The sequence below is a fragment of the Dama dama genome, chromosome 8 (assembly GCF_033118175.1).
Source record: "Dama dama isolate Ldn47 chromosome 8, ASM3311817v1, whole genome shotgun sequence".
Lineage (NCBI taxonomy): Eukaryota > Metazoa > Chordata > Mammalia > Artiodactyla > Cervidae > Dama > Dama dama.
Genome location: NC_083688.1, coordinates 6,656,107 through 6,672,938, shown reverse-complemented (window position 1 = coordinate 6,672,938; position 16,832 = coordinate 6,656,107). Strand labels below are relative to the sequence as shown.

The 16,832-nt window shown below is 48.7% G+C and overlaps 2 protein-coding genes and 1 non-coding gene across 3 annotated transcripts in view; 2 read left to right on the top strand and 1 right to left on the bottom strand.

The window, feature by feature from the left end:
* The window catches only part of ASAP3 (ArfGAP with SH3 domain, ankyrin repeat and PH domain 3), a 47,487-nt gene that overhangs the window by 5,336 nt on the left and 25,319 nt on the right, over window positions 1–16,832 (top strand). The window contains 2 exon segments of the mRNA XM_061148171.1: window positions 16,446–16,518; window positions 16,601–16,746. Of these exon segments, the coding sequence (XP_061004154.1) occupies window positions 16,446–16,518; window positions 16,601–16,746 (219 nt within the window).
* LOC133061111 (U6 spliceosomal RNA) lies at window positions 13,074–13,180 on the bottom strand. The gene has a single exon (XR_009693941.1). It is a non-coding gene; the product is annotated as a U6 spliceosomal RNA (small nuclear RNA).
* On the top strand, window positions 13,708–14,140 carry LOC133060345 (large ribosomal subunit protein eL31-like). The gene has a single exon (XM_061147832.1). It carries the CDS (start codon window positions 13,723–13,725, stop codon window positions 14,098–14,100), a length of 378 nt encoding a protein of 125 aa, XP_061003815.1. The 5' UTR covers window positions 13,708–13,722; the 3' UTR covers window positions 14,101–14,140.

Here is a 16,832-nt window from a genome sequence, read left to right as displayed (position 1 = left end):
CTCCATGTCCTTCATCCCTAAAGGTCATTGGTGCTAACGTCTAAGCATCTCTGTCTGCTTCTCTACATCACGACGCTGGTCCACGCCACTGTCACCTCTCCGCTGGAATGCTGCGCTGGCCTCCTAACCTGTCTTTCTACCTTTACTCTGGCTCTGTTCTCCCTAACAGCACTGTGTTGCTGTCTTTGGCAGCATACATCCTAGATACATTTTACATTTATTTGCATGATTACTTTACTAAAATCTGATTTCTCACTAGATTTCGACTTTCATGAGACAAGAACCTCTCTCACCACTGGATCCCTAGTGTTGACCATAGCACCATAGCAGGAGCTCAGAAAATATCAGTGGAATAACAAATAATGAAAAGAAGAAACCTGAAAAGGAGCATTAATAGGGAATAATGGTGTGAGGGTGCTCTAGTTGGAGGGAGCGCCTTAGGGAACATCTGAGTTAGTAAAGAACCCAAAGTGTTTGTGACACTGAAAGAAGGCCAGAGGATCAGAAGCATAGCCTGGCAAATGGAAGAGCCACCCCGGATGAACTTGAGAAGCAAGGGCCAGATGATCTTCAAGTTTGTAGGCCCTGGTGGCAAGTCTGGATTTTATTTATTTTGCAGGCAAGCAACATGACCCAATTTATATTTTTTATTTATTTATTTTTAACATGTGCTTCTTTTAATATTTATTTATTTGTTTGGCTGCCCTGGGTCTTAGTTGCAGCGTGCGAACTCTTAGTTGCTACATGTGGGATATAGTTCCCTGACCAGGGATTGAATCAGGGCCCTCCTGCATTGGCAGCAAGGAGTCTTAGCCACTGAACCACCAGGGAAGTCCCCCTCAACTTATATTTTAGAAAGCTCATTATCAGCTGCTGCATGGAGACTAGACTGGAGGAGTCGGGAGAAGACCCAGGGAGGCTGTTGGCAGTTGTTCATGGACGAGACGATGGTGGTTGTGGGGAGAAGTGGTTGGGGCTGTGGTTGGTGGAGAAGTGGGCAGATTCTAGAAGGATTTTATAAGTAGTGACAGCAGGATTTGTTGATGGAATGCATGTGGGGAGTGGTCAAGAATGGTTCCCAAATTCCTAACAGAAGAATGCTATTGCCCCTTCCTAGGAAGAGAAATCTGAGACAGGAACAAGTTTGGAGGGTAGTCAAGAATTCTATTTTTACATCTTATAGGTTTTTGAAACATTCAACTGGAGAAGTCAAGGAGATATTTAGATATATTCATTTGAAGGTTCAAAGGACTAGGCAGGAGATACACATTTGAGAGTTGTCAGCATTGAAATGGGTTTCCCTAGTAGCTCAGACAGTAAAGCATCTGCCTGCAATGCAGGAGACCTGGGTTCGATCCCTGAGTCGGGAAGATCCCCTGGAGAAAGAAATGGCAACCCACTCCAGTATCCTTGCCTGAAAAATTCCATGGACAAAGGAGCCTGGTGGGCTATCGTCCATGGGGTCGCAGAGAATTGGACATGACTGAGTGACTAACATACACACACAGCATTGAGATAATGGATTTCAAACTTGGATCTGTGTAAGCATCACCTGGCATCGTTCCCAGAGAGTCCTATTGAATAGCTGTTTCTTACTTAGCCTTCTTATTGCAAGTAACAGAAACCAACCTGAGCTGATTTAAACAGAAAAGAAGTTCACTGAAAGGGAATATTCAGTAGTTCACAGGATTTCTGGGAAGCCGGAGAACTGGGGCAAGGCAGCAGACGGGATCTCAGCCAAGCCACTCTACTGAGCCAGTCTGGCGAGGACACTGCTGACATGCATTAATGCCACAGCTTGTATCACCTCTGTCCCCTGGGGACTGGGGACCTTCACTGCTGCTACTGTTTGTTATTCAGTCACTCAGTCGTGTCAGACTCTTTGTGACCCCACAGACTGCAGTGTGCAAGGCTTCCCTGTCCTTCACTATCTCCCAGAGTTTGCTCAAACTCATGGCCGTTGAGTCAGGGATGCCATCCAACCACCTCATCTTCTGTCACCCCCTTCTCCTCCTGCCCTCAATCTTTCCCAGCATCAGGGTCTTTTCCAATGAGTTGGCTCTTCACATCAGGTGGTCAAAGTATTGGAGCTTCAGCTTCAGCATCAGTCCTTCCAATGAATATTCAGGGTTGACTTCCTTTCGGATTGACTGGTTTGATCTCCTTGCTGTCCAATTTTGCCATCAGTTCAGAATGATCTTCCACTCTCTCTGCTCCTGATCCAAAGTCTGCATTGAGTGCCTCTGACTGACCAAGCCTAACTCCTGCATTCCTGTACCCTAGCTTCAAGGGAGTCTGGAAATCATGAATTTGGTCTTGGCAGCTTTTGTAAAAGGCAAGCTCTGCCAGGTGTAGGAAAGAGGTTTAGATACTAGTCTGGCAGAAATGAGAAATGTCCTTGGCAGGTTCACAAGCCTGCAGGAGAATGTCTGGGAATCTGCATCTTAACCAGCACCCCAAGGAGATGCTCATGTAAGTGGTCTATGAACTACATACTGCATTTATTGCATTTAATGCTTCTAGTGTTTAAAGAAGTGGGAGTAGATAAGATCACCCAGGGAGAGGAATGAAGACAGTCTGGACTCAAGCTCTGGGGAGCTCCAGGTCTGACGGGTTAGGATGGGAAGAATAGTTAATAAGGGAGATAGAGGCGCTGTCAGGGAGGAAGGAAGGAAATCAAGAGAGTACAGTGGCTCAGAAGCCAGGGGAGGGATGTTTCCACGAAGGAGCAATGCTCAGCTCTGTCAGATGTCCAGAGGTCAAATAGGAAAATGAAAGAGCCATGACTCCTAATGTTGGCAACTTGAAGGTCATTGTTGACCTTAAGAACCTTAAGTGCTATTTTAAGGTCATCTTAAGTGACCTTAGTGCTATTTTCCCCTCCCCACCAGCCTGGACTAATTTGAGGGGGAGACAGATGAGAAATTTTCCTGAGAAGGGAAGTAGAGACATGGGATGCTGACCAGGGACCTGGGCCAAGATGGTTTTCCAGGCCAGACTTAGAACCCAGCTCTGTCTGAGCCCAGCCTCTTCCCACTCCAGGCTGCCTCTGCACAAGGACACAGGGTCCTCCTGGAGTATCAGCCTCAAGCCCAGTCTCGCAAAGTCTCCTTGCCTCCCCAAATTTCAGTCTTTGGGCCCAACTTCCTTGCTTGGTATTCAGCTGTTTCTGGCCACCAAGGTGACACAGGCAGGTTTGGGGACAGAAACTGGAGTTTTAGGTCAGAGTAGAAGGGAAATGCTTTCTGCAAAGTCAATTTGGTAGTATAGTCCTCAGATATCTTTGCTAGAAGATTCCTTTGATAGGCTCAGAGTATATGCAGCAGTGAAGCCCACAGGGGCACAGTGTGTTCCCCAGACTCTGGGGCAGGGCCTTGCGCCCCCTTTGTCCTGGGAATTTGGGGAGTGGGCCTCACCATGAAGGTACAGGAGGCTAAGCTGGGAACGGCTGCTAAAGGTTTTCTTTTTTAAAGTATTTTATTTTTTTGGCTGCGCTGCATGGCATGTGAGATCTTAGTTCACCAAGTGGGGATCAAACCAGCACCCGCTTCTTTGGAAGCACCATGTGTTAACCACTGACCACCAGAGAAATCCCTGCTAAAGGTTTTCTAACTGGGCTTGGTTTTGACTTTGAGCTTTCAAGAACTTCAGATGCTGTTGGCTCTACCCAGACTGACCAATCAGAATCTCACAGCGGTGAGACTTGGGCAAGGGAACAGTCAGAAGTTCCCGAGGCAACTCTGATGAGCAGTCAGAGTGAAAACTATTAGGGTGAGCTGTGCGTGCTCACTTAAGGTTTGTTACTCATTAAGTACTATTTATTGAATATCTGCTGTGTACGAAGGTGAAATGCTAGTCTCTGAAGGCATAGAGATGACGAGGTACCCACCTGGGAGGGGGAAGAACTCATGCCCATGGAAAGATGAGTGACAGCCGGCAGCATATAGGGGTGTGGCTGAGATCGAAGGAGAGAGTCCTGTAACTGAAGTCAAGCAGACTTGGGTTTGAATTCTTATGGGTTATGTGACCTCAGGCACATGACTTGAATTGTCTGAACCTCAGTTTCCCCATCTGCAAATCAGAGTGGTGATAACTGTCTTATGGGTTTTTTTTTTTTTGAGGGGATTACATATAAAGCCTCTAGCATCTACCTGGCGCATAACAGATACTTAATTTTTTTTTAATTCTCTTTTACTGAAAACACAAGTATCCCTGCTTATAGAATAGTTAAGTAGATTTGTAACCACAGAGAAAAGGGGAAGATCATTGCAATAGGGATGAGGTAATTACTGTGAGTAAGCACTAAAATTGTGTAGTTCTGGCACCAGAGCAAAATGAGAAATCCTGTGTACCTTGTGGGTGTCCGGGAATGAGTAGCTGAGCCTGATTCTGGACGAGACGGGTTGTCCCCTCAGCTCTCTGCCCTTTGCTCTCTCCCATCCATTTCTTTCCACATCAAACATTTCTTGAGAGCCCTCTCCATTCTCAGTCCTGGCTGCACATTACAATCCCCTGGGTTGCTTTTAGGTTGTTTGTTTGTTTTTTTAATAGAGATAAAATTCACATGACACAAAATGCACCATTTTAATCATTCTAAAATGTACTATTCAGCAGCCTTTACTCACAGGGTTGTGCAATAATTGCCACTGTCTAATTCTAGAACATTTCCATCAGGCCAAAAAAGAAATACTGTGCTCATTAGAAGTCAGTCCCCACTATGACTCCCTCCAGCCTCTGGCAACTTTCGGTCTCTATGGATTTGCCTATTCCAAACATTTCACGTCAGTGGAATCCTACAGTATATGGACTTTTGTATCTGGCTTCTTTCAGTTAGCTTAATGTTTCCAGATTCTTCCATACCCACCAGGCAATGTTATAAGCGTTTCCCATGTACGTATTAACTCTTGTAATCCCCATCAAAGGCACAGAGATGAAATAGCCCAGGAAGCAGAATTGCCAAAGCACATACAGGATGTGCATGCAATATCTGCAGCATACTTACACTAAGAATTATTCATTGATTATATGAAATTCTAATGTAACTGCGGGTCCTGTATTTATTTTTGATACATCAGGCAACTCTGCTAGCAGTAAGTGGCCAAGCCAGTTATTTGGACCTGAGCAGGTCAAAGCACGTGGGAGTGCCTCACCTCTCACTCCCCCAGGGACTCTGACCTAACAGGGTGTTAAGTCTGAAGTGAGGCTCTTGGCTCCCTGGTTTTTTTAAGCACCCCAGGTCTTTCCCCTGATAGCCTGGGGTTGTGTCTCAGGCCTTGGAAATGCAGAGATGTCTGCTATCTTCTTCCATGCTTCTTCTTCCTGGCTATCTCCCATGATAGCCAGGGTGGCTATCATGCAGGCCTCCCTATGTCCCTGACACTGGGCTAGGTGCTTAAATGTCTGCTGGCATTCAGCCTTATGAGATAAGTGCTATTTTTATACCCTCAAACAGATAGGGATATGAAGGCTCAGAGAAACTGAGTCACTCGCCACAGGTCACACAGCTAAGAGAATTAGAACTAGAATTTGGACCTCAGAACAGTGTGATGTCCTGAGTTCTTAACCTGTTGCCTTTTCTGTGTTCCCATAGGGCCCTGCTAGTATTCATTTACTCATTCATTCATTCCACAAAGGTTTACTGCTGCTCATGTGCCAGGCCCTGTGCTGGGTGCTGTGGATATGAAAGCAAACGAGCCCATCCCTGCCCACCCACCTTGTAATTAATTAATTTTTTAAAATTCTGGCGGCTCTGGGTCTTCATTGCAGCGCGCAGGCTTTCTTATCGCAGAGCACAGTCTCTAGAGCGCCCGTTCAGTAGTTGCAGCAAGTAGACACTCTAGTTGTGGCATTCTTAGTAGCTCCAGGCATGTGGGATCTTATTTCCCCGACCAGGATCGAACCCTGGTGCGCCCCCACCCCAACCCGCCCGCTGGCAAATTCTTATCCTTGCCCTTTTAGTGTTTTCAGCGCCGGTAGAGTCAGAAATGGTAAGTAAGGGCCACGATTGCTCTGATAGAAGCCTGTGGTGGGCCCGGGGTGGCTTAAAGTCAGTTCTGCTGTGGTGGGGGGCAATGACTTGTAAGCTGAGCGGGGAAAAATGGAGTGTTTACTAAGCAGCATGGCCAAAGGTCTAACAGCTGGAAACAGCCAGGCGCACTGAGGAAGCTGCAGAGCTGGGGAGGACCCGGGTTCAAGGGGTTCGTGGTGACTGTCAGGTGGGGGCAAGGAAGACTTCGCCCAGGCCCACAAGAGACCCCAGAGGACCAGAGGCGTGGGGGCCCTGCTGCCCTGTCCGGGGTGGGGTGGGGGGGGACAGGCTGTGTTCTCCTCAGGGTTGGGTGGAATTCAGGGCTCGGGGCCAGAGGTCAGATGGGAATCTACAGCGATCCTCGGGCAGAGTTCTTGCTCTCTTAGCTCATCTGTGCCGAGCAGTCTCCCGAGGAAAATCCCAGCCAGGAAACTTGGGGTTTGTGGAGGCCTCGGTGCACACAGAGGGTGCGGCTCCCTTCCTGCAACCCCTCTTCCCCACCCCCCACAACCCCAACCCCGCTTCCCATCCCACCACCCTGCAAGGGGCAGCTGGTGAGGCTGAGTTGGCAGGGCTGGCCAGGTGCCCAGGCTGGGGAGACGGCTTCAGGGGCCCGACCGCGGGGGCACACGGCCAGCCACGGGCTCCAGCGGCGCAGGAAGGAAAACAGCGAGAGACTGCGGGACCCTGAAATAATAAATGTCGGAGCTGGCAGGAGCCTTCCGTGTCACCGCCCAGCCCCTCGTTCCAGACAAGGAGTCGGCCCAGGGAGGGAAGGAGCCTGACTGCTCGAGGTCACCGCGGAGGCCGGGGCAGACCTGGGACTTGCGGTGGAGGCCCTCCTCCTGACTGTCCCAGCCTGGATTCGCGGTGCTGGGGATGGGGGCTTATCTAGATGAAAGTCGTTTGGAGACATTTGCTCCTGCTGGTGGGGTTTCGAAGGTGGCGCTAGTGGTAAAAAAAAATAAAAATAAAAAACTCATCTGCCAGTGAAGGAGATGTAAGAGACACAGGTTCGATCCCTGAGTCAGGAAGATCCCCTGGAGGAGGGCATGGCAACCCACTCCTGTATTCTTGCCTGGAGAATCCCATGGACAGAGGAGCCTGGCGGGCTATAGTCCACAAGGTTGCAAAGAGTCAGACAAGACCAAAGCCAACTTAGCATGCACGCTCCTGCTGGTGGCCCAGCTTGGGGAAGCCTTACCGAAGATGCTTAACTCAGCTCTGAGTCCCAGAGCTTTGACCAGGAAGGGTCATGTCTGTCAGCTCTAGATTGTGCAGGTGGGGAAACTGAGGCACAGACAGAGGAAGGAATTTGCTCAGAGGGATGCAGAGGGGCTGATGGCAGAATCGAGCCTAAAATTCAGTGCTTCCCCTCCTTTCCCTCAAAATGTTTCTGCATTGCTTCCAAAGATGCCTGACATCTGCCGTTAGAAAAAACATGGCCTAATTTATTAATAATCTTCACAGCCATCCTTACAGAGCTGAGTGGGGCTCAGAGAGGGGTGCACGTGAGAGAAGGCTCTGGAGCAGAGGGTGCTACTTACATGACTCGGAGCCAGTTGCCTCGCTTCCCCCAGCCTCATTTTCCTCATCTGTAAAATGGGGGAGGATATTAACTACCTCACGGGAATAAACAAGGTAACAGAAATAAACCAGCATTCAGTAAGTTGGGGTGGTGGCTGGATTCATGTGAGTAGATCCTCCTGGGAGCTTGGAACCCAAGTGTTTCCTGTTGGTGATCTGCTTTAGGCTGGGCTGGGCTGTGCTCTCCCATCACCCAGTCAAGCCTGAGGTTCAAGGTTGCACCCCTTTTCTCCCGCTTGGGCCTGGGTCTGCAGATGTGTCCCTGAGTCAATCTTTCTACCACAATTTTTTTTTTTTTTTTGGCCAAGTCATGCAGCTTGCAAGATCTTAGTTCCCTGACCAGGGATTGAATCCATGCCCTCTGCAGGGGCAGCACAGACCCCTAACCACTGAACCACGAGTAAAGTCCCATCTACCACAAGAATTTATCGGGTCACTCTTCTCATGTTCAGAACTCTGCAGGACCTCCCCATCACTCGTGGGCTAAAACCTAGAGGTTTGGGTTAAACGCATGGATTCTGAAGCCCGATACCCTGGGCTTCTGTCTAGTCCCACCACTTACCAGCTATGTGAGCTGGACAAATGCCACAACTTCTCTGGGCCTCCGGTTCCTCATCTGTAAAAGTTTCTGGGGTTGTTGACAGCATTTCGTGAAATAACGCAGAGTCTGTCACGTTCTTAGAAGAAGCCTGGCACGTGGCGGTGATGTAAAACCATCCCCTGGCTTCTCACTAGAACATGGGCTCCCAGCGGGTCATGCGGGGTCCCACTTAGCCTGAGGCCTCACTACTCACCATTTCCCCAGCCAGCCTGGTAGGTGCCTGCCACCTAAGCTCCAGGCTGTTCCCCAAACGTGCTGACGCTTCTACCCAGGGACTTTGCCAAGGCGCCTCTCCTCTCTCTCTCTCTTTTTAAATGAATTAATTGGGCTGTGCTGGTTAATTGAGGCACAGGGGGCCTCCGATCTTCACTGCAGCATGTGAGAGCTTTAGTTGTAGCCTGTGGGATCTAGTTCCCTGACCAGGGATCAAACCCAGGCCTCCTGCACGCGAAGCCCAAAGTCTTAACCACTGGACCACCAGGGAAGTCCCCTCTCCCCTCTTAGAGTTGTCTTCCCCGTCTTGCTTTTCTCCACCAGTGTCTCTTCATCTTTTCAAGGCTCCGGTGAAGCGCTGCTTCATCCCAGGGTAGAAGTGGGCGCTCCTGTGCCCGCTCCCCCTAACAGGCATCTCTTCTGCTCCAGCCTCACCCAGGCCACCTCAGCCCTTGGCTGAGCACATCCTTGTCTCCGTTTGGCCTGACCGTCTCCTCTCAGAGCACAGCTGGACACCCAGTATGTGTGGACGAGCCCCTTCTGTGTACCGGTGAGTCTCCTGGAGACCTTACCCCAGCCCTGCCTCGGCCCCACTGGGCAGAGAGGGGCAGCCTTCAGATTTGAGGTCCCAGAGCAGATGCTGTTTAGGGAGTAGAACTGAGCTGGGATTGCCTGGAGGTGGGATGCTGACGAATACTTCCCAGTCCCACCCTCTCCCCTCCTTGCTGGCCACCCATGAAGGGCCCTGTGGGGCTCCCTGCCTTCCTCTGGATCTGCTGGTTGGGCAGGAGGGTGAGCAAAAGCAAACTTAGGGCATGATACGAACAGGACAGCTCACATTTGCAAGGGCTACAAACTCAGCCAGTCTTTATGATCCGAATCCCAGTGGAAGGCAGCTGAAGCAGGAGTGACTATCATTCCCTTTAAAATATATATATATTTATTTATTTAATTGACTGACTCAGGTCATGCGGGATCTTCCACTGCTTGGACTCCCTAGCTATGGCACACAGGCTCCAGTTTGGGTCCCTGGTTGGTCTCTGCCACTTTCTGGCTGCGTGAGCTCAGGCAACTTTCTTCACCTCTCTGAGCCTCACTGACATCAGCCAGATGGGAATAAAAGCAATACCTGCCTTATCGGGATGTTGTGAGTCTTAAAGGGTGGATGTCAAATTGCTTTGCAAACTGTAAAGCCATGTGCAAGTTTTGGATTTATTCTTTCCTTAGTTTGTTTGCATTTCCAGTGAGAGCTGGGGCCAGAAACTGACCTGAGCTTTTGTTTTGCAGTCTGTAAAACGAGGAGATAATGTTAGATTATCTCCCATATTCTGTGATTTAGTCTCTCAAGGGATGACATCATGGTCCAAAGCAAAGTTAGAAAATGGTTTTCATCTCCTGTGCCAATTATAGTTTGATAGGTAGAGGCTGCCTGAAGAACTGCCTTAATAGAATGATGAAACAAAGCCAGTCAGTGGGGAAAAATACTGTGGTGGGTTAATCATGGCTCCAGTGGTCATGAAATCCCACAAAAGAGGTGCCTATGCCCTGTATTATAATAGTCCAAAGGAATGAATGTCCAATGGTGAAATTTAATCTGCAGCTCCCAAGGCCTTAGCTTTAGCAGCTCTGCCCCCTGGATTGGGTCGCCATGGTTACCGCAACTGGTTCTGAGAACCCACAGGACTGAAGAATGGCTCCTATTGATGAATCCTGACCCAGGAAGGGGACATGCAGAGGGCCCTTCCAAGCAGGGAAGCTGGGCATGGCCCTAGTGCTGCCATCTGTGGTCTTTTGCTGCAGTGAGGGAGAGCACAGTGTGTGAGTGTGTGTGTGTGTGTGTGTGTGTGTGTGTGTGTGTGTGTGTTTCTGTCTGGGATGGGGTGTGGGGCTACATGGAGCTGTTTCACCAACTGGAATTCAGACTTTGTCCAAGCCCAGCCGGGCAAAGCTGCCTGAAGGACTCCGGTTGATTTTCTAAGTTCAGACATGTCCCCAGTTCTCTGAGTTTCGCCTCCCTCTGCCCAGTGCCTGCCCAGACTCTTGCGTGAACTCTTAGCTTTGAGAGAAATCTAAATGGCCATCCCTGCTGATCCAAAATCTGAACCACACTCTACCACCCGAAGTCCCTGAATACTTCCAGCTCACTGTTTCCAGGGTCACTTATTCTTCCTTAGGAACTTCTTCCTCTGTTTGAGCTGATGTGTGTTTCTGTCTCTCTAACTTCTACCTGTCAGTCCAGGGAATCCTCTTCAGGATCAACTTCAACCAATCTGTTTTCTCTCTAGTAGGACAGCTGTTGGCGTGTTTGAAGAGGGGGGCCCAGCCGCTACTGTCCACTTCCTTTTCTCTGGCCAGGTCTCTCTCTGTCGCTCCTCCTCCCTTCCTGTGTCAGGGGATGTTGAGGGGATGTGGTAAAGATGCTTGAGCTGAGATTCAGGCTCAAAGGCAGATCCAGCTCCAGGATCAAAGGAGCCGTGTCTCTGTGGGGCCGCTTGCTCATAATGAAAGAACATTGGCCCTGGACTTGGCCAGACCTGGGTTTAAATTATGACTCTGCCGCTCTGCAGTGTTATGTGACCCAGACAAACCTGGACATGCTCCTTCCCCTGGCATTTTCATCTACAAAATGCAGATGGTGATGCCTACCTCAAAGTGTGGCTGGAAGAGTGACAAGCAAGAGCCTGGCCCAGAACGCTTCCTTAGGCACTCAGGACCTCTAACACCTTGCACTCTGCGGCTGCCCAGTGGCAGAGGTTGCACCGTGCTCCCTCAGCATTGTGGTTCCCACATCTTGCTGAGCAGGCTCATGGGTTTGGGGGAGGTATCTTCCATTAGCTCAAGGAAAGTTGAGAAATCCTCAATCAAATTCAGTTTCATTTTGAAATGGATAGTATTATTAGCAGTCAAATAATAGTATCCTAAGCATTTCACCTATATATGTTCATTTCATTTCCCCAATAACCCTATGCAGTAAAAATGATTATCATCCTCATTTCTCAAATAGGGAAATTGAGGCACAGAGAGGTCACATAGCAAATATTTAAATGGAGCTAGAATTCAAGACCGAGTAGTTTGGGGCCAGCCTCATAATTTTAGCCATGATGATTTACTGCATCTCTGAAGGGTAGAATTAAACCAGTGATCCCCAAACTTTAGCTTGTGTCTGAATCACCTGGAGGGCTTGTTGAAACACAAATTGCTGGACTCCACCTCCAGATTTTCTGATTCAGCTGAAGAATTTGCATTTCTAACAAGTTCTCAGGTGATGCGATGCTGCTGACCCCACTTTGAGAATCACTGACTTGGGGATTAAATAGAACCCCTTGAGTCCAGAGGCTAATTTTTGTTTTTTCCTAACCTATCCAGTCACAGGAATGAGGAATGAGGGTTGATCTCATACAGAGGCCGAAAACAAACCACAGTAAAAATCATACTCATATTTTCCAAATGCCTCAAGCCTTGGCACATGCTGTTTTGTCTGCGATCTCATCTAAGCCTCACAGTAACTCTGTGAGTTAAGTGGAGAATGGATTTTTTTCCCCGTATGATGTTATCTTTCTCCTATTTTAAAGAAGGGGGATGTGGCTGGGCTACTGTCACCCAGGGAGAGAGTTTTCAGGAGACTGGGGCTGGAATCTCAGCTTGTGACTCATCATACTATGGTAGACTCGTTACAGGAGTTCCAAAATCCTCTGTGCCTTTCTCCAAGTCCCATCCCATTCCCAGGCTATGATCAGAATTTCCTCCTTAAAAATGGGCTTCCCAGGTGGTAAAGAATCCACCTGCCAATGCAGCAGATGCAAGAGACATGGGTTCGATCCCTGGGTTGGAAAGATCCCCTAGAATAGGAAATGGCAACCCGCGCCGGTATTCTTGCCTGGGAAATCCCATGGACAGAGGAGCCTGGCGGGCTACACTCCAAGGGGTCACAAAGAGACGTAATTGATCATACACACACGTGACAGAGGTCATCCCTTCCTTTCTTTTTTTTTTCTTCTATTAATTTTTTTTTTCTTTATTTCTTAGAGCAGTTTTAAGCTCACAGCAGAACTGAGTGGAAAATGTAGAGAGTTCCCATATACCTCCTGGCCCTATACATACACAACCTCCCCCGCTATCATCACCATCCCATGCTGGCATGGAATATTTGTTATAATCAGTGGACCTGCACTAACACATCGTTATCACCCAAAGTCCACAGTTTGCATTAAGGTTCAATCTTGGTGCTGAACATTCTATGGGTTTTGACAACTGTATAGTGAGATGTGTCTACTATCATAGCATCATACAGAATAGTTTCACTGGGTAAAACTCCTTTGTGTTCTACCTATTTATTTCTCTCTCCCTCCAACCCCTGGCAACCACTGATTTTTTACAGTTTCCATAGTTTTGCCTTTTCTAGAAAGTCATGTACTTGAAATCATATAGTATGTAGCCTTTTTAGATGGGCTTCTTTCAAGTTTCCTTCATGTATTTTGTGACTTGATAGCTCATTTTTTTTTTGTTGTTTTCTTTTTTATTGTCCTATTTTCAATTTCCTTGACTCATGTGCGTTAGTATTTCTATTTTTTTTAATTTATTTATTTTAATTGGAGGATAATTACTTTACAATATTGTGATGGTTTTTGCCATGCACCAACATCAAAAAATATGGAACACCTCACAAATTTTCATGTCATCCTTGCACAGGGGCTATGCTAATCTTCTCTGTATCGTTCCAATTTTAGTGCATATGCTGCTGAAGCGAGCATGATAGCTCATTTCTTTTCAGCACTAAATAATAGTCCATTGTCTTCCAAGTTTTGACAGTGATGAATAAAGTTGCTATAAACATCCATGTGCAAGTCTTTAAGTAGAAATAAGTTTCAACTCATTTGAGTAAATACCGAGGAGAGCAGTTGCTGGATCATATGGTAAATGTCTCTGGTTTTGTAGGAAACTGTAAAACTGTCTTCCAAAGTGGCTGTGCCATTTTGCATTCCTACCAGCAATGTGTGATAGTTCCTGTGGCTCCACTTCCTCACCAGCATTTGGTGGTGTCAGCGTGTTGGGTTCTGGTCATTCTAATAGGTGTGTAGTCCCTCCCTTGCTCTTAAAATATACTTGCTGGAAGCTAACAAATGAAATGTCCGTTACATACCATTGGTCAGAACTCTGTCATGTGACCACATTTAGCAGCAATGTAGGCTGGGAAGTGTAGTCTTTATTGTGACTGGCCAAGTGGCCGTTTGAAAAGTCAGGGTTCTAATTGCTAAAGGAAGAAAAGAGAGCTTTCCAACTATGGCCCTGCAGGATGGCTCCCGCAAAGAAGGGTGGCGAGAAGAAGGAGGGCCGGTCCGCCATCAACGAGATGGTGACAAGAGAATACACCATCAACATTCACAAACGCATCCATGGAGTGGGTTTCAAGAAGCGTGCCCCTAGGGCACTCAAAGAAATCGGGAAGTTTGCCATGAAGGAGATGGGAACTACGGACGTGCGCATCGACACCAGGCTCAACAAAGCCGTCTGGGCCAAAGGAATCAGGAATGTCCCATACCGGATCCGTGTGCGGTTGTCCAGAAAACGTAATGAAGACGAAGACTCGCCAAATAAGCTCTACACTCTGGTTACCTACGTGCCCGTCACCACCTTCAAAAATCTACAGACAGTCAATGTGGACGAGAACTAATTGCTGATGGCCCAATAAAGTTACTGAACTGCCAAAAAAAAGAAAAGAGAATGTGTGGAGAGCCAACCAGCAGCGTCTGCTCTACTGCAGGGAAGAGAGACCCTCTTAAACTAGTTTGAGCTGTAAGGGGAATTTGTTGGTAGATTCAGGGGTATTTCATGGAGGCCCAAGGACAGGAAGTATGGAAGAGCCTCTGAGAGTGAAGGATCTGGGAAGTTGTCGGAAACCAGGGCAGCTCTTTTCTTGTGCCTCTCTGTGGCAGGGTGGGTCTCGTTTGCTTCTTTCTACACATCTGCTTTGTTCTTTTCTCTTTGCCCATGGTAGGGAAGGTGTCCCAGCTTAAACACTTCCAGTCAGTTAGCTAGCTTTCCAGAAAGTGAAACAGTGAAAGTGAAGTCACTCAGTCATGTCCGATTCTTTGTGACCCCATGGACTGTAGCCTACCAGGCTCCTCCATCCGTGGGATTTTCCAGGCAAGAATTCTGGAGTGGGTTGCCATTTCCTTCTCCAGGGGATCTTCCCAACTCAGGGATCGAACCCAGGTCTCCCGCATTGCAGGCGGATTCTTTACCAACTGAGTCACAAGGGAAGTCCAAGAATACTGGAGTGGGTAGCCTATTCCTTCTCCAGCGGAACTTCCCCATCCAGGAATCGAACCAGGGTCTCCTGCATTGCAGGCAGATTCTTTTCCAACTGAACTATCAGGGAAACCCAAACTAAACCCTTTATGTGCATCATCTCATACGTACAATCCTCATAATTGTCCTGAGAGGTGGGCATTATTATTTGCTGCATTTTACAGACAGCTGATCAGGGAGCTCAGAAAGAATAGGAGCTTGCCCAAAGTCACACAGCCTCTGGGCAGTGGATCTGCCCTTCAAGACCAGACCCCTCTCCCTCCAGAGGCTTCCCACATCCCCAAGGCTTCCAGAACACTCCGTTGCCTCCAAGATCTGTGTCCTATGAATTTCGTTTAAAATCTTTGCAGATTCCATTCCAAATATGTTCGCTAACCCTTGGCACATTGAAGTAACTCTTTGGAGATCACATTTTGATCCCATTATAGTCACTGGAAAAAATGTAGCGGGGCTGGGATCAAGATGGGGCCATCATGTGTGGATGGAGCACTGTCCCAGGGCACCCTCTGGAAGCCCAGCTCAGCTCTTGCCCCACTGTTTGACTCTGGGCAAGACTCCCCCCATCTTGGCCTTGGTTTCCTCACCTGTGGATCTGTGGACCCTTTGCAGCCCTAATTCTGTCATTTCCCACTTGACTGCATTTCATGAGGGTTTCATGAGACTGGCAATTTCTCTACCCCACTAAAACAGGAGTGGGTCTGGGAGGTTTCCATCTGGGTTGAGCCCTCAGGAAAATGTGACTCCTGCTTCTCTCCATTACATCTTCTGGCTACCCTACAGTCTGACTGTTTGTTCTGCAACCCCTGGACTTTGGGGTTAGGTTGCCAGATATCGTCCCACCAGTTCTGTCCAGAGGGGGCTCAGTGTTCCCTCTACCCTCCTCATCTCCCCCCCTCCACTGGTATCCCGGCCTCTTCCTCCTCATCCTTACATGACTGCTTATTGAGCCTGGGGTGTGGGGAACAAGTGTTCCCCAGCTGAATCTTTCAAGAATATAGAGATGTTGGGACTTCCCCTGGGAATGCAGTGGTTCAGAATCTGCCTTCCAATGCGGGGGATGTGGGTTCAATCCCTGATCAGGGAACTAAGATCCCACATGCCGTGGGACAACTAAACCCACGCTCCAGCAACTCAAGAAGCCAGCTCACCACAACTAGAGAGAAGCCGGCACACTGCAGTGAAAGATCCCACGTGATGCAACAAAATTACCCACATGCCACCACTAAGACTTAACCCAGCCAAATAAAATAATAAATAAGTATATAGAGATGGCCACATTCTTTCCTCTGGTATTTTGCTAAGTCTCGTGTATATATTCAGCAAACCATTCATTCTCTCAGCAACTCCCTAGTGTCATCCCCGTTTTGCAGAGGAGGCATCCGAGGCTCAGAGAAGTGAATAGATATGTCTAGGTTGACACACCAGTTAGTGTCAGAGCCGACATTCAAACCCAGCCGGGCATACCCCACGACGCCATGTGCCTTGGGATCACTGCCTTTACTTGTCCCGCAAGTCTTCCTGGAGCGGTGTGACTGGCCCGTGGCTTCCTGTGTGGTCTGGGTGAGGGAGGGTGGTCTGTTTATGTTTGGTGAGGGCGCAGGGGGGCCCTAGGGAGGAAACTCTGTGTGTGTTTGGAGGGCGGGATAACGGAATCGGGCAGCCCTCCCAGCTGAGCGTCCCTGAACCTCTGTTCACATTTGCTTCCAGGTGCTGGAAGGAGACCAGGCCATCTTGCAGAGAATCAAGAAGGCTATGCGTGCGATCCACAGCTCTGGCCTTGGTGAGTGAGCCTGCCGGTGGCAGCCTGGCCAAGGGAGCCCCGTCCCCGGCCTCAGCCCGGACCTAACTCTGCACCTCCACAGGCCACGTGGAGAACGAGGAGCAGTACCGAGAGGCCGTGGAGTCCTTGGGCAACAGCCACCTGTCCCAGAACAGTCATGAGCTGTCCACCGGCTTTCTGAACTTGGCCGTGTTCACCCGCGAGGTGGCCGCACTCTTCAAGAATCTGGTGAGGCCCTGCGCCTCCCCATCGGCCTCAGCCCAGGCTCAGGGCAAATCTAACTCTGGTGGCTTAAAACTCTGACCGGGAAAGGG